The sequence below is a fragment of the Mesocricetus auratus genome, unplaced genomic scaffold (genome assembly GCF_017639785.1).
Source record: "Mesocricetus auratus isolate SY011 unplaced genomic scaffold, BCM_Maur_2.0 Super-Scaffold_100007, whole genome shotgun sequence".
In the NCBI taxonomy this organism is placed as follows: Eukaryota; Metazoa; Chordata; class Mammalia; order Rodentia; family Cricetidae; genus Mesocricetus; species Mesocricetus auratus.
Window position 1 is genome coordinate 9,922,028 of NW_024429191.1, and position 24,289 is coordinate 9,946,316.

The window sequence follows — 24,289 nt, forward strand, 5'->3', positions numbered from 1 at the left end:
GGACCCATGTAGGAACTAAAGCCTTGCCAGTGAGCACCACAAAAACAGACTATGTACTATCTGTGGCCCTGTTTATTCTCACAGAAACACTGTCAAGAAGCCTCTGGGGACCCAGCCAGCTACTCCTGGTCTGCTGTCCTAGCATCCCCGTCGGGATGCAGTTGAAGCTGAATATCTGTCCCTTAGCTTCACCCTTGAGGCCCTGGCCACAGAGCCCAAAGTTCTGCTCTCAGGAAGAGACACCTCTTGGGCCCCACACCCCCAGTCCAAATTTTGTTCAGTCTAAGGCTGTTGAGTCCCATGGCACAAGCTCCAGTATCTTTTGCTGAACGCTCAGCCTTGCCAGAGCATAAATAACAGTAAGGTCAGACTAGTAGGAGCTTACTCCACGTACACGGGGACAAACCAGCCCCTCCAGACCTGGCTTCCCAGAGGTCTCCTTCTTCCAGTGGGGAGAGCAGAGAGGCTATCTGGGTCCCTGTGGAGTCCTCGGGGCTATGGAGAGGAAATGGATAGGAGCTTGTCTTTGAGTCTCTCCAGAAGCAGCAGAGCCCTCACAGCCAGCTCCCTACAGTCCTCGTCCACATCCTTCTCAGCCACATCTGCCAAGGTAGAAGGAAGTGAAGAGCAAGTGAGTAGCATGGGGCAGCTAATCGTTTCTTCTCCTTCACGGTCTTCTCGAGGAGACGCCTGCCAGGCTTTTCCCAGGGGGCTCTACGGGGCAGGGTCACACAAACCGGGTACACAGTTCAGTAGCCCAAGCACTGACCTGGGATAAAATTAGTCAGGGAAGACAACTTGGGGAGCCCCAGCACATGACCCTGAGGAGAACCTGGCCTTGACCAAGATGGCTGACCATCAGAAACAGTAAAGCAATAGAAGACATGTAGGACCCCTGCCTGGCCAGGAGTCCTGTGGAAGCCACAGTCTGATGCTGTATCTGGGCCAGTCACAAAGCCTCATAGGAAGCTGGGGTCCTGGGTATGGTCTTTCCAATGGGTCTGAGTCTGCAGCTGGCTTTTTAAAAGATTATGTAGAGAGGTGAGAGGTAAAGAATGGCAAATACAGCCGGGCGGTGGTGGCGCACGTCTTTAATCCCAGCACTCGGGAGGCAGAGGCAGGCGGATCTCTGTGAGTTCAAGGCCGGGCTGGACCAATAGCCTCCTAAACAATACAGAGAAACCCTGTCTCGTAAAAACAAAAACAAACAAACAAACAAAAAAAGAATGGCAAATACTTCAGAGTGGTTCTAAAGTGTCCAGCATTCACTCTATCTGGGTTTGAAATCTTCAATCAGGTTTTAGAAACAGGTCTTAGTATATAGCCTCCAGACTAGGGCTAGCCTAGTACTCACTGTGTAGATCAGGCTAGCCCTGAATTCAGAGAGCTCCACCTGCCTCTGCTTCCCAAGTGCTGGGGTAAAAGGCCTGTACTATTATGTCTGGCTATAGATATGGGAGCCTGCTGAAGGGACAGCGTCCCATCTGAATTGTCCCTGTTGGGACCCTTGTGGTCCCCAAAGTGAACAGGGTAAAGATCACCTCCTTGATTGGCACATTCATGTCGTCACATTTCTCAGAGCTAACACAGGACACACCCACTCAGACTGACTGGCCTAGTCTCATCTATTCCAGCTACTCCACACACCTGGTTACTCTGTTCCAGTCCAGACACTCACCTGCCAACCAGGATCTGGCTTCTAGCAGCTCATCTGGCAGATCCCCCAGTAGCCGCTCTGTGGGTACACTGAGGAGGACAGACGAGACAGCGGACAGCAAGCCCCGACGCACGTAACTACCAATCAAGAGGGTGGGGAAAGATGAGGTGTGACTGTGTGAAATGGAGCCTCCAACTAGCCTAGGGGAAGAAGCTCCCACATGTACCAAGTCCAGCAGGCAAACCTGCAATAAAGCTCACTCCAGCCCGGTCTGAGCCCCCTCAGGCCTGACAGGCCACTTCTTGCTAGGAAACATTAGGCATGCTGCCTTGGCGACCTGTGCTTCCCTGAGCCCCACAGGCCACTCACGTGTCAACGTGGAATCGAAGAGCCCACACAAACTCCAGCAGGGCCTTACCCATAGGCACAGCCACCTGGAAGTCAGCAGAGGGACAGCCGGTGAGGGGATGTACTGTGTGTATTTCCCACACCTGCACCAAAGGGAGGCTCCCACTATGTCACTGCTCGCCTCCGTTGAGGGGATGCATGTAATGCCCTGTGGAGCTTTGCACAGACCTGCCCCTAGGGCCAAAGGGAGGGGATGTAGTATTCTGAGGGTGTAGTGCCCATGCCTATGACCATCCTGAACTGCTCACAGGTGGGAAATGAACAAGCCACACAGAGCTCAGGTCCTGTCGTGAACACTGGCAATTATTCCTACGGCTGCACTGCTGTAAAGCTATGGCAGGGCTTTCAGTCCCCATTTCCCAACTCACTGTGGTGTTAACAGCCAGGTACATCAGGGATGCTAAGGTGTGGGCCAGTCTTCCAAGTACCAACTGATCATCTCCTAAAAGGTCGAAGGTCACCACAGGCCTACAACATAGAGCTGAGTGGATGGGGCAGCCCCAACACTTAATGATTGACTAAGAGCCCAGAAAGAGGGCTACTGACTGAAACCCAAACCCTTGAAGGCTCACATAGCCTTCCTCCCACCTTCACACCCTGGGCCAGTATGGCAAAGGATAGCCACAAGGTGCAGGCACTGCCAGGTACAAACCAGGCCCTGAGTCAAGACCATACTCTATGCTGTCACCAAAATCTCACAGGCTCAGCAGTCAGGCAGCACTGGCGGCAGCACCAGCACCTTCGTAAATCCAGGATCAAAGAAGAGAGTGATGACTATGACCTCACCACAAAACACAATAGCAAAGGAACCTTCCAGAATATTCTATATCATTTAACTCAGGCTTATAAAAGAACCCAAGCTCACATTTATACCCTGTCATGTCACAACCACTGTCCACCACGGTGTGTCTAAAGTTCCAGAAACCTCACCTGTCAAAGTGTTGAAGAAGGGGAAAGAAGAAGTAACCAGCCACAGAGTTGAATTCATTAGGGCCACCTGACAGCTCCCTCTGAGGACAGCCCTACCAAAGACACAGCATTAGTTAAGTGCAAGGTTACCGCCCCCCAGTGCAACCTCCTTAGGCTTGCCCTGGCCTCTCTGGGCTTCATGGCCCTGTGGAGAAGGCAGAATCTGACTCAGGCTACTGTGGTCTGATAGCAGAGTCCCAACCCTGCACATCAACAATTCAGAGCTATAGTCCACACCATGGGAAGACCTAGACATTGTAGGAAGTTAAATAACCTGGTCTCCAGTCCCCGAGCTGCAACTCAACTATCTCCAGACGTCACCATAGTCCCAGGGTCAATTTTTATTTGAATGGCATTCTGAGATCCTTTCACTTCCATGTTTTAAAATATTGCTGCTCTGACATGCCCCCCCCCCCGCCCCGCTTGTACATACACTCTCGCTCAAATGAGCCCCAACACTGGCACTGGCCCTGCCTGTGACTGGCCTCCTTCAGACAGACAACACCTAGAGGAATCCAACTGCTCATCCTACCACCCACAAAATAAAACCCCATGAAAACCCCATGTCTACCAGGCCCTGAACAGAGTTCTGCTGACCTTGGAGAACCTCCTCGTCTTGCTTTTGATCCTCTCTTCCACAACCACCTGCCAGTCAGGAGCTGCAGCATTGCCAGGCTGAGAACTAGCTAATGCTGGTGCACACAAGGTGCCACAACCAGGGGGACCGTGCTGGGGAAGCTTCTGGAGGCTCCGTGGCCGAGATAGTGCCTGGGCAGCCAGAACAAGGACCTAGAGGAGAGAAAAGACCCAGTACGCAGAGACTGGAGAGATGGCAGGGAGGTTCAGAGCACTCACTGCCCTTGCTGAGACACAAGTTTAGTCCCAACAGAGGCTCTCACTGAACCTGGACCTTACCAACCCAGCTGCTGGCTGACAAACTACAGGAGTCCTGCTTCTCTGCCACCCTTGTGCTGGGATTATAGGACATGCCATCACATGCAGGATTTTATGAGTGCTGGGTTTCTAAACTCAGGCCCTCAATGTTTCTTCAGCAAGTTCCTTACAGACTGAGCCATCTCCTCAACCTTCACTGCACCCACTCGTAAGAGTTGCCAGGTGTTATGGCACACACATTTAATCCCAGCACTCAGGAGACAGAGGTAGGAGGATCTCTGAGTTCAAGGCCAGCCTGGTCTACATAGGGAGTTCCAAGCCAGCCAGAGCTACATAGTGAGAACCTTGAGTTCAGTACACTGAGCACAGGATCACTGCTGGCAACGCTCACAACATTTCAGCTCCAGAGCTTTCCAGCTCCTAAGAAAACTGTCCATGTTAAACACCAGTCTCAGGGACCCTGGTGACCATCCCTCAGCCTTATCTCTATAAATGCACCACATGGATAGTTTGCTACCCCACAGCCATGCCACATAAAGTCCTTTGCAATTGGCTTTTATGCAAGATTTTAAGGGCTGTCTGTGCTGCAGTAGATATCAGAACTTCTGACGTTTACTCAACCACAGGGAGATATATTTGGTTTCTCCTATAATGACGAATTTCATGTTGTATAAAAACATACCAGTATAATTGTGATCCAAAATACACAAGCAAGGCTGGTAAGAGTTAGCGGTCAAGAGTGCCTAATGCTCTTGTAGAGAACTGGAGTTCAGTTCCCAGCACCAGTGCTGGATGGCTCTCAGCCACCTGTAACTCCAACTCCAAGGAACTCAACACCTTCTGTCCATCACAGGCACTGTGCACAGAATACATACTCAGACACATGCATCCACACATGAATACAAAGACAAAACACACAAATAGGACCAATAAGATGACTCCAAAGGTATGTATACACACACACACACACACACACACTCTTTTAAAGCCATACAAACAAAAGAAAACACTCTGCCATCAGCTCTCAGCCCCACACTGGTGAACCTGTGATCAGCTGACGGAGGTGCCTCTCACATCCCCACCAAGGAAGTTTGGGGTGACCTTTGTCCACAGTCCATATAGGTCAACTTCCTAACTTAGGGCAGCCTGGGTCTAATAGGAACAGAGGTCTAGGTCACTTACATCCAGGATGTCCATGCGCTGCCGGAGGCTATAGTTCACGCCATAGAACTGTGTTGTCAGATACTTGGCTACCTAAGTAGGCAAAGGAGAAGCCATTGTGCTAAGGCTCCAAGATTACCCGAGGGCCCAATCTGGGCACAGATTGGAACCACCAGGGCAATTTCTGATGTTCATGGTCCAGCTAGGGTCATGCTAGGACTTACCCGCTCTGGGTCTGTGACTGTGACAGCCACCAGAGCTCTCTGACGAAGTTGTTCAAACTCTGCCATGCAGGTCTTCTCTTCCAGGTGTAGTAGCACCTTGGCCAGCTCCACACTCACCTGCACAGGGCCAGGGGTCAGGACGTCTTTGGCTCCATATACCCAGAATTAGCAATCCAGTGCTACCCTCTAAGATCTAGGATACAGATGCCACAAACACACCTGCCACCGCAGGATTTCCCACCCACCCCATCCCCAGCCCCCAGCCCATACTCCCACACCCCCTACCCAGCTTACCCTGGCTGACATATCCTCTTACTGCTCACCTCCCGAGTGGCCTCAGGGCTCCTATAAACCAGGCCCTCAAGCACGTTTAGGGCTGCTTCCCAGCGCTCCAGGTCCTCAGATGTGCTCAAGGCTGCACAGAACCCAGACAAGCCTTGGTTAAGTCTTAGCACTGCCCAACTCCAATGTGTTCAGAGTGTCAAAGGGAGACTTGGCAGGTAGCTCTAAGACAAAAAGAAGTGGGGCCAGGCCCAGGGATCTCTCAAAACAAGCTATTGTGGGGTAAGCACAGTGATTTGACCCCAGCAAAGCCCACCTTCCACGCAGTCTCGAATATACAGGGGCTCCTTGCTGCTCTTCAGCTCTTTGTCCCCCGACATATCATAGGGGATGAACTCATCATCACTGTAGTAAGAAAAAGAGAAACGGGATCTGTCTATCCTCAGTGAGGATTTAGGTTCCCTCTTTTTTTTTTTTTTTTTTTTTTTTTGGTTTTTCGAGACAGGGTTTCTCTGTGGCTTTGGAGGCTGTCCTGGAACCCGCTCTGTAGACCAGGCTGGCCTCGAACTCACGGAGATCCGCCTGCCTCTGCCTCCCGAGTGCTGGGATTAAAGGCGTGCGCCACCAACGCCCGGCTTCCCTCTTATTTTTTACTCCTCAAGGGTAAGACCCTGAAGATACTAAAACTCCCTCCCAAGAGCCTGACACCTGTGACCTGTGGGAGATGGCTACTTGGAAAGAACAGCATGACACTGCCCAGGCTCACACTTCAAACTAGCAGGAAGTGAGGAGTGTGCTAGGAAACAGTGCCTATGCAAGGTTCACCTTCCTGCACGTGGTCAGCCCCCCACCGGAAAGAATGTCCCCCTCAGCCAATCTTTGAACCCACAGAGCCCAAGTTCCTGCCCTACCTGTCCAGCTCTGAGTCAGAGCCCTGCGGCTGAACGGAGGGGACATCACTGTCCACTGTCTTTTCAGGTATCTCTACAGGAGTCTCTGTTACAACAGAAGCTAGGGATGGGCCTCTAGGAAACAAGCAACAAGAGTCACCCAGGTTAATCTTGCACACCACATATCCCAGAAAGGCTTCTATTATCTGCCCATGTCTCCCCTAACTTTTGTCAGAAGGACCCAGGATGGGGACCAGGAATGTGAAGATCCTCACCCTGTCTCCGAGGAGCAGGCATCCGCAGGCCCAGGGGTGGCCAAGGCCAGCATCTCACGGCTCATCTCATCATCTTCATACTATTGCAGATAGGTTGGAGTCAGTGATGCCCACAGGCTGCAGAAACTACCTCACCACGGACAGTCAGCCAAAGCCAACCCTCCTCACATACTGCTCCATCTCATTTAGCAATCTAGCCTCAGATAGCCAGTCACCTTTTCTAAAGCAACTTCTGAATGTCACCTCAAGCTAAGCACGCTGCTAGGTGTTGTGAGCCTAGAGGCCTCTTCCTCCTCCAGGATCTGGAGACCCTTGACTGCTGACATACCCAAGGACAGGGTATGCTGTTGAGGCAGCACTTCAGACCTGCCTGTTATAGATGTAGGAAAAACTACATCTATAAGCTCGCAGTTAAACCATGCAGGGCCCAACACAGTCAAGGCCCACACTGGCCAACCTGGTACTGCCCATGCCAATCAGTGGTCAGTAGAAAATGACACCCCTACACACTCCCAGCTCAGAGCAGCTCTACTGTCCTCAGGGCTCAGAGCACCCAGGTTCAGCAGGCCAACCCCAAGGCAATGGATCCTTCACTCCTGTCTAACCAAGCCAGGGAGTACATAATCACATACTTGACCTTGACTATATACAGAACCACTCCAGTTACCACCCACAGGAGCTGGCGTTAGTTACAATTGCCCCACACATTGAGCCTTGGCCCTCCACATGCCCACCACAAGATACTCCTCAATCCTAGACCCCAGGAAACTGAGGTACTAGAGGTGCAGGTATATCAGCAAGGGAGACCCATAGCCCTGTCACCTGGAGGACACAGAGAAGACAGCCTGCTCACTTGGAATTTCAGGGGAGGCCCCTCGGGATGGATCCTGGAGCTGATGACCTCGGCCACAATCATGCCCAAGCGTCGCACAGGAGGCAGGCTGCTGTCGAGATGGCACTTCACGCCTGCCATCATGCTGGCCAGCAATTCTAAAAGCACCAGACACGAGTCCTGAGGGGCTCCTCAAAGGGCTAGGGGGAGGGTGTGCCAATGCCACAGCCTGCTTACCATCCCGGATATCCTGCAGCTCCGGCTCCCCCAGGTGTGCCAGGCAGACTAGGATGGCCTTGCTGATGTAGCACTGCTGCTCCAGGGGTGCGTGACGGACAGCACTGCTGTTGCCCCATGTCTCCAGCAGCTCCTTAAGCACCTGGCAAACAGCAGAGCCTCAGCCAGTTCAGGCAGCAGCTACCCCAGTTACCCAAGTCTCAGGCCAGAGCCCACAGCGCTCCCAAGGGGCTCAGCATAAGTGAAGCTGGACCCCTGTCCTTCCCATCAGAAGACAGTCCCTCTATTGCCTTCTCCCTGGGCCATCACAGGCTTCGAGGGTCACGTGCTGCTTACCTGTATGAGGAGCGGCCGCCGCTGACTGTCTACAGCCAGGTACCCCAGCAGACTCTGCAGCATGGGTGTCTACAACAAAAGCGGGTCCTTTCTACCAGGCAGGGACTGTTCCCTGCCTGTCCCTACAAGGGCCTCTGGGAGTCCAAGAGGAGGAATGGGATGGAATGGGACTGCTAAGCTCCAGCTTCCCACAAAACCAGACAGCCAGCTTCCCTCCCCAGCTCCCCACCTCAGCACTGCCAGTTTCAGCAGATAACTTTTCTACTTTCCATTTCAGACAAACTTTGAGAACTCAATGAATTATTTGCCAAATTTCAGACTTCCTGGTTCTCATGGTAGAGGACGCCTTCAACACTGGGTTTCTCCATCCAGACATACAAGAGCATCCTGTGCCCCCCCACTACAACACTCTGGGCTTCTTCCTTTGGAAAAGCTTCTGAACATAGAGTCTACCTTGCTACTTCTATCGTGTGTGTGTGTGTGTGTGTGTGTGTGTGTGTGTGTGTGTGTGTGCATATGCCGCAGAGCCTAGAAGAGTGTCAGGTCCCATGGAGCTAGAGGTACAAGCGTTTGTAAGCTTCCCTATGTGGGTGATTGGAACTAAGCCAGGGACCTCCACAGGAACAGTACACTCCTAACCACTGAGGGTTTCTCTATATTGCTTTGGAGCCTGTCCTGGAACTCGCTCTGTACCCCAGGCTGGCCTCAAAATCAGAGATCCGCCTACCCCTGCCTCCTGAGTGCTGGGATTAAAGGTGTGTGCCACCACCACCCCATCAATTTTTTCTTAAGCTCTCACTATGTAGGCCATGCAGGGTTCACACACATGGCAATCCTGCCACTGCAGCTTTCGTGCTAAAATGAGAGGCATGAGCCACCATATCCATCCTCCACTCGTTTCCTTTATCTTCCTTATTCCATGTTTGAGGTGGTATATCTCCCTGTCACCCTTCCTGCCTTCACATGGAACACTGCCATGGTCAGCTCCCCAGGGCTCTGTTTTACCATGCTTTAGGCATGTCTTAGGCATCTTGATCTAATGTCTATGGTAAATTACTGAAGTCTCTCTCTGTCTCTATCTATCTCTCTGTCTCTGTCTCTGTCTCTTTCTCTCTTTCTCTCTCTCTCTGTTTTTCGAGACAGAGTTTCTGTGTGGCTTTGGAGCCCTTCCTGGCACTCGCTCTGTAGACAAGTGCTGGGATAAAAGGCGTGTGCCACCACACCCAGCTAAACTAGTCTCTTTTGTGTATGGGGGGGGATTATGCATAAAGAAACATGTAGGTTGTCCATGTGTGCTGTTACATGCATATGGGTCAGCCTCAAGTGTCATTCCTTAGGAGCCATCCAACTTGATTGTGAGACAAGGTCTCTGTTATGTAGCCTGGATGTCCTGGAACTTAGAGACCCACCTGCCTCTGCTTCCCAAGCTCAGTGGTGAGATAGATTGAATGAGAATGGCCCTAACACACTCATATATTTTAGTACTTGGCCTCTAGTTGGTAGATCTGTTTGGGAAGGATTAGGAGGTGTGGCCTTGTTGGAAGAAGTGTGTCACTAGGTACAGGCTTTGAGGTGTCTAAAGACTCCATTCCCAATATCCCTCTCCCTCTCTCTGCCTCCTACTTTCAGATCAAGATGTAAACTCTCAGCTGTTCCTGCCGTTATGCCTTAGCTCTGCCATCATGGACTCGAACCCTCTGAAACTACAAGCCCAAATTAAATACCTTCTTTTTATAAGTTGCCTTAGTCATAGTGTCTTATCATAGCAATAGAAAAGTAACTAAGACAGCTGGGATTAAATGCATGTGTGACCATTACCATCTTGAGACAGGGTCTCTGTGGGACCTGGGACTCACCAATTTAGCTAGGCTGGCTGGTCAGTGAGCACTATAGTTCATCTGTCTGTGTCTCTCTAGCCCTGGAATGACGGACATATGCCACCATACCCAGCCTTTTATGAAGATGCTGGGGGCTTAAACTCAGGTCCTCTTGCTTATATGTCAAGAACTGTGTGAACCTCCCGAGCCCCATTAGTGACTCTGTTTCACAACTATTTCTAAGTCCACAGCCTTGCAGTGCAGGAATGACTGCATGAAGTGTACTCTGGCAGTTGCAGCTCTTGGTTTGTGGCATCATCCCACTGACTGGCTTATGATCGGATGGCTTAGAACAGAGCATTAGATCCAGGAATAGACAGCTTGCATGCTCTTTCATCAGAGGTCTGTGGGGACAATCTCTGCCTCCATTTACCTACAACCCCACTGCCCACCTGCCCTCTTGGAGGATGGCTTAGATGTTAAAGAGGCTCCATCCTTTCATGTCCTCACTGCACCTGTACCCAGCTGCCAACTCAGGTCACTGGGAGGACTCTCCAGGGCTCCTGCCTGAGCTTCTCTGCATGTAACAAGTGGGAGGCACTTCAGTTTCACCCTGGCTCCTCACACCTTGGTCCTCGGCACAGGAGCCAGAGTCCAACAGGCTCATCTCTGCTCAGTCTCCACTTACCCAGCCAACCAGCCTGGCCTTACCTACTGTCCTCTTGCTCTCTGGCCATCAGGGGGACCCCCCTACCAGCTCAGGCTTTCTGCACAACCAATCAGCTAGCTCCCTGGTATTCCAGTTCTCAGAGGCCTTTGGCCCACCCAGACAAATCCTCAGAGCCAAGCCATTTTCCTGCCCTGCCTGCCCCTTGGTGCCAGCACCTGCCACATCACCTTATGTAGTAACTAGCATACACCTTCGTGGGCAACATCTGCTTCCTTTCCTGTAACATGAACTTAAGATGATGAGGATGAGGCTGTTCTGTGCACAGTGGATGCTCAGTACCCAAGACAGAGCCCGATTTCAAAGAAACACTATGGATGAAAAGGTGAGCAGGAGGATACAGTGGGCCGCACTCTTCCCTGTCCTCTGCTGCTGTCCACTTCACTGGCTGTACCTCATTCTTCCTTGCTCTGACCTACGGGTCAGCTCTGAGCCAGAACTCCTAGGCACATGAACAGTGGCAGTCATGTCTGAGACACTCAGCCTCTAGAGTCCTGAAGCATCAACCCCTCATGCACAGAATGGTAGTGACGGGGATCCAGAGACATGGGACATGCCCACTTGGTGTTGCTGACATCTCCTAGGCACCTGCTGTCTAACTGTACTTGTTGTTTATGTTGTTTTGATTTCCCCTGTAGTACTGAGGATAGACTACAGCACCTTGCATGCCGAGCACACACTGCTCTTTAATCTCTCTTTTTCTTCCTTTTAGTGTCATTGAGACAGGGTCAGGATGGCCTCAAACTTGCTGTGTAGCTGGAGATGGCAATGGTCTCCTGATGCACCTCCCAAATACTAAGATTCCAGAAGTATGCCATTTTGCCTAGCCCCCCTCCTTTTTGAGACAAGATCTCACTCTGTAGACCAGGCTGGCCTTGAACTCAGAGATTCAACTGTCTCCACCTCTAGAGTGCTAAGATTACAGGAGTGTGCCATGCACCCAGTTCCTCTTACTCCACTTTGAATAACACTTCTTCCTGTGATTGAGGAAGCCTGAGGCCCCACCGTGTGCTGGCATTCTCACCGTGTGCTGGTACTGCAGGAACAGAAGCTTCCGGGTCATCACAAACTGAGCTTTCTTATTCTTCACCACAAGGTTCCCTAGCAGTCGTGACAGGACTTCAGGCCTGTGAGGCAGGTGTGGAAGGAGCCTGAATCACAAATTGGCCTCAAAGGGAAGAACAAGGAAAAGCAAACAGTATGGTGCCCTGTGTCCTGCCACCCACTCACTCTGGCCAAGCCCTTCCATGACCTGAGTTGGTCCTTAATCTTTCTTCTTCCCAGAATGAATGTGAATACCCATGGGAAGCCTGGGCCCCACATCAAAGCTGAGAGGACCAACCCAAGATAGGGTCCTTCCCTGCTTTGCCAAGGCCAAGGATGAATACTTCTCTAGAACAAGGCAGCACACCTTTGCTGTTAAGGGCCAGAAAGTACACTCTTAGACAGACTTACTCTCCAGAGCAGCCACTCGACTCTGGGAGTGGCTGAAAACAGCCCTAGACAAATGTATAAATGAAGGGGCATGCTAACCTGCCAATGAAACTTTATTTACAAAAAACCACCAGCCTGATTTGGCCCAAAACAACAATTTGCAGAAGCTCAAGCTAGACTACTTCCTTCAGAAAGTAAGATTGTGGCCAGCTGCCTCAGCCACATAGACAGAGATACAGCAGGGCTTCCTCCTCACTCGCCACATCTTTTTATTGCATGTATTTATGTGTATAAGTGTGAGTGTGTGTGTGTGTGTGTGTGTGTCTATATGTGTATGCGTATGTCTCAGTGTATGTATGTCTATGTGTGTGCCTGTGTCTGTATGTGCATCTGTGTGTGTGTGTCTGTGAATACATGCATGTGTACATGTGTGTGTGTTTCTGTGTGTGTGTATGTGTGTCTGTGTGTGTCTGTATGTGTATGCGTATGTCTCAGTGTATGTATGTCTATGTGTGTGCCTGTGTCTGTATGTGCATCTGTGTGTGTATGTCTGTGAGTACATGCATGTGTACATATGTGTGTGTATGTGTGTCTGTGGGTGTCTGTATGTGTATGCGTATGTCTCAGTGTATGTATGTCTGTGTGTGTGCCTGTGTCTGTATGTGCATCTGTGTGTGTGTCTGTGAGTGCATGTATGTGTACATGTGTGTGTGTTTCTGTGTGTGTGTATGTGTGTCTGTGTCTGTATGTAAGTATATGTGTGCATGTGCATGCCATATCATGCATACCATGGAAGTCAAGAGAATAACTTGAAAAAACTGGTTCTCTCTTTCCACCATGAGGGTCCTGGGGATGAAACTCAGATGTCAGCCTTGACAGTAAGTGACTTTAGCTGCTGAGCCATCTCACCAGCCCTGACTGCTACATCAAATCCCACACAAAGGTCAGCATGGTAGCATACACTTTCAATCCCAGACCTTGTTAGGCAGATCTCTGACTCTGAGGCCAGCCTGGTCTACATAGCAAGTTCAGCCAGTCAGAACTACATAGTGAGATTCTGTTTTAAAGAAAGAAAAACAATTCCACACAAAGTCATACAGGCTAGGGCTGTGAATATGATTCTATAGGTAAAGTGCCTGCTGGACAGCATGAGGACCTGAGTTTGATCCCCAGAACCACTAGAAAAAGCCAGGCATGGTGGCACACACTTGTATCCACAGAACCAGAAAGGATCCCTGGGGCTTGCTGGATAGCCAGCCTAATCAATGAGCCCAGGTTCAGTGAGAGACTCCATTGAAAATAAGGTAGACAGTTCTTGAGGATCAATACCTGAGGTTGACCCTTGGTTCCATATGCATGTGCACACATATCTGCACATGCATGCATTAGAAACACACACATAGCTGGGTGTTGATGGTGCACACCTTTAATCCCATCACTTGGAAGGCAGAGCCAGGTGGATCTCTGTGAGTCTGAGGCTAGCCTGGTCTACAAGAGTTAGTTCCAGGACAGCCTCCAAAGCCACAGAGGAACCCTGCCTCAATAAAAAAGAGAGAGAAAGAGAGAGAGAGAGAGAGAGAGAGAGAGAGAGAGAGAGAGAGAGAGAGAGAGAGAGAGAGAGATAAAAGCTTGGAAAGAAGGAGGGGACCCCTAAAAATTTGAGAAAGCAAACCTATGTAAATTGGCGTATGGCTTTAACACAGGGAACAGGTACACAGGAGGCAGACCACCTGACCAACAAGATTCTGACCCTAAAGTGAACCTGGAATTCATGGTGCATGGCTGTAATCCCAGATCAAGAACAAAACAAACAAGAAACCCACAGGACTCTAGGTAGTGGTACTCTGCTGAGGGCCCAGTGAACCTCACAGGATAAAGCCCAGACTTATTTTGTTTTGTTTTTGTTTTTGTTTTCGAGACAGAATTTCCTTTGGGTAGCCCTATCTGTCCTGGAACTAGCTCTTGTAGACCAGGCTGGCCTTGAAGTCACAGAGATCCATCTGTCTCTGCCTCCCAAATGCTGGGATCAAAGACATGTGCTACCACCACTGGGCTGAGGCCAGAACCTATAGGGGAAACTATTACAAACACACTGGGAACCCATCATGAACAAGCAAGGGACATCCGTTAAACAATTCCCTCCCATACCTACAACCAAAGAATGCAAAGTTAACATCAAATGCTCCCTGAGCAGAGGCAGACACTGGGAACCAGGTGAGCTAGCAATGCCCTCAGAGCATTCAGCCAGTCCAACAGGCCTGCTTCCAGCAACAAGACCCATAGATTCACCTCTATATACACAAAGATGAGTAAACAGAAGGAAATGACCTGGAATCTGTCAGAGACAAAGCCAACACAGTTCAGTGAACGCTCACAGGGATCAGAGTCCCCACAGCAAAGAAGCAGATCAGTGAATGAGCAATGAGACCACAGTGAAGAGAGTATGCCAGGCACAGGATGGGGGTTGGGCTCACAACCACTGGCCAGCCTGGAAATGCAATGCTAAGAGAGAATGGGCCACCCAAGTTGTATAGGACGTGGGCTCTAGTATGACACCCAGGAGAGCAGCACGGGGAATGGTAGCAATGATACAGTCTACCCTGCTATCCTAAGAAACAATGGCTGGGAGAGGACCTGGCTGCTTACCTAGGAGCGGCCTCTACAAGCCCTGTCAGCACAGCCTCCACCGCTCGGTCAGGCACTTGCTCCACCAGACGCCAGCACACCCGCTGCCACAGACAGCTGTCCTGAGTAAGCACTGTCAGTTGGGGCACCAGCACGCCCAGGATCTCTTCTGAAGGGACACAGAGGCCCTAAGCTTCAGGAGCCACCTCAGCCAGGGGACAACAGAGGCATCCACAGCTTCACAGGCTCACAAGCATGGGCAAGGATCAACTTAAATGCAACTGTATGGAATGTACATATGGTGTACATCCTGTACATGATTCTCACCCTCCTCCAAGGGTGGGGAAGGTGTCAAGGACTACTCACTCTTTCTCCCTTGGATGCAGACCTTTCCCAAGACTCGAGACACGAAGGAGACAGAGCAGTCCAGGCCACCTAGGATGAAAAGCAAGGTCATCTAACTGCAAAAGAGGTCATCAGGAAAAACATTATGTACATCTGACTAAGGATAGAGACCTTGTGCTTAGCAGCCAGGTCAGTCATGGAAACTCCAGCTATTTGTAGCGAATGGCATATCTAACACAAGGGCAAACTTAATTGGGCTGTTTTTAACTTGAAAATCTAGTAATGGGGCTGGAGTGATGGCTCAGAGGTTAGGAGCACTGGCTGACCTCCGAAAGGACCCAGGTTCACTTCCCAGCACCCACATAGCAGCTCACAACTGTCTGTAACTCGAGTTCCACGTGATCTGGCACCTTCACACAGACACGCATGTAGGCAAAACACCAAATAAAATAAAAATACAACAAATTACTTAAAAAAAGAAAATCTAGTAATAATAAGCTTTAAGTCACACATATCTCAACTATCAAAATAACCCTACCTACAGCCGGGCGTTGGTGGCTCACGCCTTTAATCCCAGCACTCGGGAGGCAGAGGCAGGCGGATCTCTGTGAGTTCGAGGCCAGCCTGGTCTACAGAGCGAGTTCCAGGACAACCTCCAAAGCCACAGAGAAACCCTGTCTCGAAAAACCAAAAAAAAAAAAAATAATAACCCTACCTACATCACTGAAGAAGCCAGAGCTAACTACAGAACCTGAACTGGGCTCTAGGCAGGCTATAGACATGACAATGGCCACTGCCCACAAGGTCTGAAGGAGCCACGAGAAGGTCAAGAACAAGGAGGAGATGGAGTGGCAGCCTCCCACTAGTAGAGCTGGGTTGATGTCACCTTCCAGAAAACAGGCCTGGAGGCAGACATGCAAGGCGGGATCCAAAGCACCAGTCAGAGTAGAGTGAGACCCTGTCTCAAAAACAAGACAAAAAAGCTGGGTGGTGCAGCGCACGCCTTTAGTCCCAGCACTCAGGAGGCAGAGGCAGGAGGATCTCTGTGAGTTGGAGGCCAGCCTGGTCTATAGAGCAAGTTCCAGGACAGCCTCCAAAGCCACAGAGAAACCCTGTCTAGAAAAACAAAAACAACAACAACAAAAAAGACAAAACAGACAAGAAAAGTGGTTGCTGGAAGAATCTAAGGAGGACAGTGGCTTGGGCCAGGTGGGGGCCATGCCAAAGCTCTAGAGGACCAGTTTCCTCTAGGATCACATGGGTAAGGGACACAGGAGCCTTCAGGGTGCTGGGCTGAGCCCATGGAAGCAAGTCAAAGTGGAAACTCAGCTAGCAGTAGGCTGAAAGAAGGCAGCCAGAGTAGCTCCAGCCAAGCTGGAATGTGCACCTGGCAGGCACAAGAAGGAAGGGGGAATACTTCAGGAGGAGGCAAAGGCTCAAGCCATCAGTCACTGCCCAGTATCTGACAGCTCACTCACCCAGGAATCACAATGGCTCATCCCCCTTACTCATTCCCGAGGTATATACTCGGGAAAGCCAGTTATCATGTCCCATAGAAGGCAGAGCTAACCTTGGACAACCACGGGTGGTTGCTAGAGATCTCTAAGCGACAGGTAGTCCCCATAGTGCCAGACAACACATGTGAAAAGCATCTGCCCTCAGACCCAAGAACAGTCAACACACAGTGGGCACTCAAAACCATCACCACCAAGACACGCACAAGCAGACTCAAGCAAGGAGGTGGACCTTAGCGAACAAGGACGGCTTCTAGGATATACAAGTGGCCGGGTAGAAAAAGCAAGTCCCAACCTGGTGACCTTGCCTAACATCCAACTAAGAACCCAATTCCCCCAAGCTCAAAAGTCAAAAGAGAGATGAAAGTCCATCAGGTGATGTGATATTGTCTGAACCCGAATAGCATCTAACCTACCTGACAGTCCCACCCTGACTCTTAAGGCCCCATGGGCTTTGAGTCTTACTTCAAGGGGAGGAAGAAGATAAAGGTGGAGAGAGACGTTGGGGCAGGGTGCTCACCTTGGAGGAAGTTCACAACTGCCTTGAGTGCTTCCACAACCTCCTGGCCAAGCAGAGGGAAGTAGTTCTGGGGGAAGAACTGGGTCAGGTTGTCCTGCTGGAGACAGTTGCCTAGGAGGTCAGGCAAGCCCACCACCTTGCTGAGCAGTGTCTCCTGGAACAGGGGGAAACTGGGCTTTGTCTGTGGCCGACACTGCTCCTCCATTAGAGCAGCCATTCTGCCCTTGCTCAGAAATATCTCCAGCAACCGAGCCATCTTCATCAGACGAAAGCTAGGGCTAAAGAAAAGCCAGCACATTACATCCTCAGCCCTCTATCCTGTGTTCCTTCTGGCCATAAACAATCAGTCCCAGAGCTATGAGGATGGCCCCACAAGCATGAGACCCTAAGTTTGATCCCCAAAACCCACATTAAAAAGCCAGCTGAGGCAAGCACAGTGGCACATGCCTTAAACCCCAGCACACTAGAGGCAGAAGTAGGAAGACCTCTGCGAGTTAAAAGCCAACCTGGTCTAAATGGTGAGTTCAAGGGACAGTCAGAACTACCACAACGTGAGACCCTGTCTCAATGCCACCTCCCCCACCAACCAAAAAAGAAAAAAAAAAAGGTGAGGTCCCAGCCCTGGGGATACAGAGACAGGTGGGTCCCTGGGACTCCCTGGCCAGACAACTTAGCCTAACTGGGAAGCTCCCAGCAAATGAGACATCTATCTCAAAAAAAAAAAAAAAAAAGAGGCTGAGCATGGTGGAGGCAGAGGGAGGAGAATCTCTGTGAGTCAGTCCAAGGTGAGTCTGATCTAAAAGTTCCAGGACAGCCAGAGCTACATAATACAGAGACCTGGTCTCAAAAAGACCAAAAACACAAACCAAAGAAGAATCAGTCCCAACTTCATAAGCATTTACATTTGGACTCATCAGCTGAAGAAAACACTTAATTCCACTGCTGAATAGCCAATTACTAGTAGGCTGTCCCCATGTTCCCTGTACACCATGGACGCCTCCATTTCTTCCTCTACTGTGCTGGCTGAGATCACAACAGTTTCTTTTTCCTTTTTTTTTAGATTTTGTTTCACACATGTGTGGGAGTGTTTTACCTACAGGTATGTCTGTGTACTACATGTGTGCATTATCTATGAGGAAACGGCTTCAGATCTCCTGGAACTGGAGTTACAAACAGTTGTGAGCAGCCTTTGTGGTTGCTGGGAACTTCTGGAAAAGCAACCAGTACTCTTAACCTCTGAGCCATCTCTCCAGCCCCCACCACAATAGTTTCTAAAACCCAGCTTCTCAAAGCCACTGCATCCTCCCAAGGACTGCCACTTGATTCGATGTGGACCTGGGACTAGGAGTCCATGGCAGCAAGACATTTAAAAACCTGAAATTGCCGGGGGGGGGGGGTGGGTGGTAGTGGCGCACGCCTTTAATCCCAGCACTCGGGAGGCAGAGGCAGGCAGATCTCTGTGAGTTCGAGGCTGGGATGGACCGATAGCCTCCAAACCGAAACCCTGTCTCATAAAAAAAAAAAAAAACCCTGAAATTGCTGGGTGGTGGCGGCACATGTCTTTGATCCCAGCACTTTGCGAGTCCGGGGCCAACCTGGTCTACAGAGCAAGTTCTAGGATAGCCAGGGCTACACAGAGAATCCCTGTCTCGAAAGACCAAAAAAATAAATTTAAAGCCGGATGTTGGCGGCGCATGCCTTTAATCCCAGCACTCGGGAGACAAAGGCAGGCGGATCTCTGTGAGTTCGAGGCTAGCCTGGTCTACAGAGCGAGTTCCAGGACTGCCTCCAAAGCCACAGAGAAACCCTGTCTCGAAAAACCAAAAAAAAAAAAATTTAAAATGTCCTGAGGGTGCCATAGAATTAAGGGTAGGTCCAGAAGAGGACAGCAAGTGACAGACTACCTTTCTGGTGGGGGGAGAGGGCGTGGGGGTGGGTGAAGACTCTGAGTTATTTGCTCCTGCTATCTGCAATGTGAACCCTGCTCTTCCTCCCAGCCTCCAACAAGAGGGAGGGAGGCCAAACTAAGATGCAAGGGTCCTTTCCCTTTCAGAGCTCAGTTCTAGGGTGTTAGGTGTCCTGTTGCTCACAAGCTGCTCACCCAGCAGTGCTCTCAATGGCCTCCATCAGCACCAGGAAGGCTTGGTCTGGGGGGGCCATCCAGGAAGAAGCTCTCCCAAAGCTGCTCCAGCTGGCCGTCGGGGGATAGCTCCAGCCAGCCTGGGCTCAGCCTGCTGACCAGACATCTGAGAACGGCTGAGAAGTGGGTGGTGGTAAACTCCTCCTTCTCAGAGAGAGTGGGATTCTCCGTTTCACCCAGGTATCGCTTCAGGGTCCCCAGGGTAGAGAGGATGTGGCCTACATCCTCTGAGGATGAAAGAGTGTGAATGGCTTCTTGGACCGTGAGTCGGACAGCAGACAGTGCTGGGTCCATCTTGCTGGACAGAGCTGAGGGGCCCAGAAAAGCAGGTTAACAGTCTCAAGAATTCTTCCCGTGGCACCCACGAAGGGCTCAGGCTAAGGGGAGAGGAGGGTCGGCTCCAAATCTCAGAAACCCCAGCAGCCCTCTTTTCCACTCCCTGGCGCCTCACGAGATCTCGCTCACGCTGTCCCTGCCTTCTCCGGGTTCCCCGCCTGCCGAGTGGTCCGACAGGGCTTCAGTCCCGGACTGTGGCCACTAGTCCTGCTTCCTGTCAAGCTCGCTGGTACTTGGGCGAATGAGTGGTTCGCCAGGCTGCAGTAACTGCAACCCCAGCGTCTACAGTTTCAGATGAGCACCCAGCTCCCTAAACACGAGGAACTGGGCTAGCACGGAAGCTAGCCATCCCGCAAGGCCGTCACCACAGCAGACCCAACCGGGCCAACCACTCCTACAGGGTTCCTCCGGCCCCCATGCTCCAGAGCCAAGGCCGCGTGCTCCCTCCCGCGCGCCGCTGATTCGCTACAGCACTGGGACCACGAGCCCCGTTCAGTGTCAGCCTAGGGCAGTCGTGAGTTCGAGTCTCAGAACTCACGTGGAACTGGCAAGGATATTTACAGTTTCTGGGTCTGATGCCTACGAGAGGCTCGGGATGAAACCGCGTAGCGCCGGCGCGTCGGTGACCGCAGCGTCTGCGCCTGCGCAAGAGGAAGAAGAGGCGTGGCCTAAGAGGCTGGGAAGAGCAAAGCATGGGTAGGTGTGTCCACCTCTTCCCTCCCCGGGAGCCGCTGTTTTTCCTAATTCTGGGGCGGCCCTCCCTAGCACCCTGTCCCACCTCGCTCGCTCGCTTGGGTCTGGCGACTTTCCACCGACACTAACCCTCAGTTGGGGCTGTCAGGGAAGCGAGACAAGTTGTGATGTTGATGCCTGCGGTGGGCACACAAGACTGCATTGTTTAATGAGAACCCACAAGCTGCTTGCAAACTACCTTAAATAAAGCATCACTGATTGAGTAGCCTCCCGAGGCCCTGGCTGAAGTATGGAAGAACTTTTCTTGACCACCCTTATCCGAAAGATATGCTGAGGAAGCAACACATCAGCAGGATCGAGTGTGGGTGGAAAACTGGGCGATATGTATTCGTTCAACAAACTTCAGGCAAATTTACTCTTCCTGAGGAGGAAACGGAGAATTAAATACCCATTCAGGACTCAGCAGTAAAGATCACATACTGGCAGGACAGTGGTGGTGCAGGCCTTTAATCCCTGCAGAGGTACAGCTAAAGGCAGAGGCAGGCGGATCTCTGAGGCCAGCCTGGTCTACAGAGCGAATTCCAGGACAGCCAGGACTGTCATATACAGAAACCTTGTTTCAGAAAACTAGAAGAGAGAGCGAGAGAGAGAGAGAGAGAGAGAGAGGGAGGGAGGGAGGGAGGGAGGGAGGGAGGGAGGGAGGGAGGGAGGGAGGGAGGGAGGGAGGGAGGGAGGGAGGGAGGGAGGGAGAAAGGAAGGGGAAGGAAGGAAGGAAAGAAAAAGAGTGCATATTTGGCTCCAAATCCACAGAGAAACCCTGTCTCGAAAAAACCAAAAAAAAAAAAAAGAGTGCATATTTGGAGCTGGAGTGATATCTCAGAGCTTAAAGGTACTTGTTGCTCTTACAGAGGTCCCAAGTTCAGTTCCCAGCACCCACGGAAGTGTTGCTAATCAGCTGGCCAGAATCTGTTTGTTCTACACAGATAAAAAGAACTGTGGGTAGTCAAAGATAAGCTCTTCACTTTGTCTTTGACCTTAGGGAGAGGCAGCAGCTGGCTCTCCTTAGTGTTAGGGGCCTGGAGGCATTGTGCGCCTTAACATTAGAAGTATTTTCTAGCTCTTGTGTACGGCCCTTTCCAGTGGCTGCATCACCACTAGGCAGGCCTAGGCTATTATTAGGGACTCTTCAACCCTCCTCAGCTTTACGTTTTGCATAAACCTTAACTCATGATGACAACAGTGTTAAAATTTTGGCTTGGGTTTCAGACCTCTTCTGGCTTCCAGGACTGCAGCTTCTCTTCTCTGGTTTAGTCATTTATCCTCATTCAGTCTCAGTCCTCTGCCCTCTCTTCTTCTGATACCGCTTCTTCCGGTGTCACAAAGCTGGCTGCCCTGTCCCTTTCGCAGCTTGGCCTGCCAACTGCCCAGCCATCACTGCCTTTGCCCTCTGCTGCCATACCAGCTCAGCCCACATTGCTGACAGTATTCTCTGTGAGTTCAAGGCCGGCCTGGTCTACAGAGAAAGTTCCAGGACAGTCTCCAAAGCAATACTCCCCGTGACTGTGTAGATAGAACCCCTACCCTGATCCTTCCCTACCTATATATTCTATCCCTTCCCCGGAACCCCATGGGTAGTGGCAGAACTGAATATAACTGGTTGCCATCCTCTGTGAGGTAGCACCAATGGTCATTAAACCCAGCCATCAAAGCAGGCCAGGTTGATGGTGACAGAGTGGCTTGGAGGACAGTCCTGTCTGTACAACTATCTGCAACCCCGGCATCGGGGAAGGGGTGTAAATAGGTGGATGGGGGAACTTGCCCGCTAGCCAGTCTGGTTAATCGGTAAGTTCAAAGTTTAGTGAGAGACTCTGTTTCCAAAAAAATAAGATGGAGAGCCATAGAGGAAGGTATGTGGCTAAATGTTTGGTCTCTACACATGCACATGTGAGTAAACACACACACACAAAATAAACACATAAATAAATAATAAAGGTTAACACTAGGGGCAGTCCAGAGAACAGGGAGTAAGGCGCCACCACCAATACAGTTGTCAGGACACATGTGGGACAAAGTGGGGGTCAGAGAGGCTGGAGGCTGGTATCTCCAGATGGAGCTGAGGTTTCAGGGTGGGGTGTGACAACCCCAGGATGACCCCTTTCTGAGACTCCATCCCTAACTACAACTTCATTGTTCCTTTATGCATCCATCTTCCTGAAGCTCACCATTGCGTCAGTAACTTCCCAGAAAAGGTGGGGCTGGGAGAGGCAGACACATTTCCCACACCTCTGCATATCTGAAAATGTCTTTACTCCTTGTGCCTGCTCCGTTCGTGTGAGCCAGATGTTCTATTTTTATGGTTGTTTTAGTCATTTTGTAGTACCAGGGATCACATCTCAGCTCAGTATGAATGTTAAAAGGGTCAGTGGTCCGCTGGGGATTGCCTCAGTCCCTCCACAAACAAATATTTCATCCCTAGGTGCTTCTGTGATTTTTTTTTTTGGTTTTTCAAGACAGGGTTTCTCTGTATTGTCTTGGAAGCTGTCCTGGAACTCATTTTGTAGACCAGGCTGGCCTCAAACTCACAGAGATTCACCCGTCTCTGCCTCCCGAGTGCTGGGATTAAAGGTGTGCGCCACCAAAGCCCGGCACTTCTGTGATTTTTCTCTCCCTGTGGTACTGATGCAAGACAAAAGGAGACCCGATATCAGCAGCCCTTCCACTGGTATGGCAGTCTGATTCACGTCATCTGGGAAATGCTGGGTGTTTTTGTGGGGGACACCTTCTTGAGTTAGTTTATTACTACAAATTACGAGTCTTCAAACAACAGAGCATTATCTTATCTTACCTCTGGGGGTTAAAAGTCTGAAACCAAGCCGGGCGTTGGTGGTGCGCGCCTTTAATCCCAGCACTTGGGAGGCAGAGACGGGTGGATCTCTGTGAGTTCGAGGCCAGCCTGGACTACCAAGCGAGTTCCAGGACAGCCTCCAAAGCTACAGAGAAACCCTGTCTCGAAAAAACCAAAAAAAAAAAAGTCTGAAACCAAAGTAGCATGCTACCTTAGAAGGCTGCTGGGAAGGCCTTAGTCTCCGCTGGTTTCTAGGGCTCCAGGTGTTCCCACCACAGGAGCTATGTTCCCATCTCTGTCATCATCTTCACTGGACCTTCTCTGTGGTGTTCTCTCCTCTCTGCCTCTACTAGGACACTTGCTGTTGAGTGCAGGGCTACCTGGGTACCCCAGGGTAACCCCATCTTAAGATATGCCTAGCTGTTTTTCCCCATGAGACTATGTTCAGAGGTCCTGGGGTCAGAACTTGGGTATATCTCCTCAGAGTCATCAATAACCTCCCTGCAGAGTCTATAACCAAAAGCCAGTCAGGAAAAGTCGGGTATGTTTAGCTTCATTTTAACATTAAATAATGCATTTAGCCGGGCGTTGGTGGCGCACGCCTTTAATCCCAGCACTCGGGAGGCAGAGGCAGGCGGATCTCTGTGAGTTTGAGGCCAGCCTGGTCTACAAGAGCTAGTTCCAGGACAGCCTCCAAAGCCACAGAGAAACCCTGTCTCGGAAAAACCAAAAAAAAAATAATAATGCATTTATTGAAATATCACATTAATTCAAAATGTGCACTTTGTGGTTGGGTTGTGGTATGTGTGTGTGTGTGTGTGTGTGTGTGTGTGTGTGTGCGTGAGAGAGAGAGAGAGAGAGAGAGAGAGAGAGAGAGAGAGAGAGAGAGAGAGAGAGAGATCACATACTTGTAGTCTTAGCTGAGACTGCAGCGGATCACTTAACCCAGAAGTTCAAGGCCAGCATGAGCAACACAGCAAGACCCTTTCCCTGGAAAGAAAAACAATAGCTAATTTTAAGCTATCTCATTCTAGAATTTTTTTTAAAAAGTAAGTTAAAGTGAAACTCAGCCATATTGCCAAGAGGGATTTCCTTTCCAAGGCGTACGAAGGGAAACTCACGGGACAC

The 24,289-nt window shown here is 50.6% G+C and overlaps 1 protein-coding gene across 1 annotated transcript; it reads right to left on the reverse strand.

Moving 5' to 3' along the window:
- Positions 1-54: 54 nt before the first annotated feature.
- On the reverse strand, positions 55-20,249 carry Telo2 (telomere maintenance 2). The gene is given in 22 exon segments (XM_040748308.1): positions 55-602; positions 1,679-1,794; positions 2,027-2,091; positions 2,434-2,533; positions 2,996-3,087; positions 3,632-3,823; positions 5,111-5,182; positions 5,314-5,430; positions 5,637-5,728; positions 5,912-6,000; positions 6,507-6,620; positions 6,761-6,840; positions 7,614-7,750; positions 7,830-7,971; positions 8,166-8,234; positions 11,734-11,836; positions 14,790-14,937; positions 15,135-15,203; positions 17,148-17,425; positions 19,249-19,301; positions 19,303-19,595; positions 20,185-20,249. Coding segments are annotated over 21 exon segments (2,514 nt in total). The 5' UTR covers positions 19,582-19,595; positions 20,185-20,249; the 3' UTR covers positions 55-495.
- Positions 20,250-24,289: the final 4,040 nt, after the last annotated feature.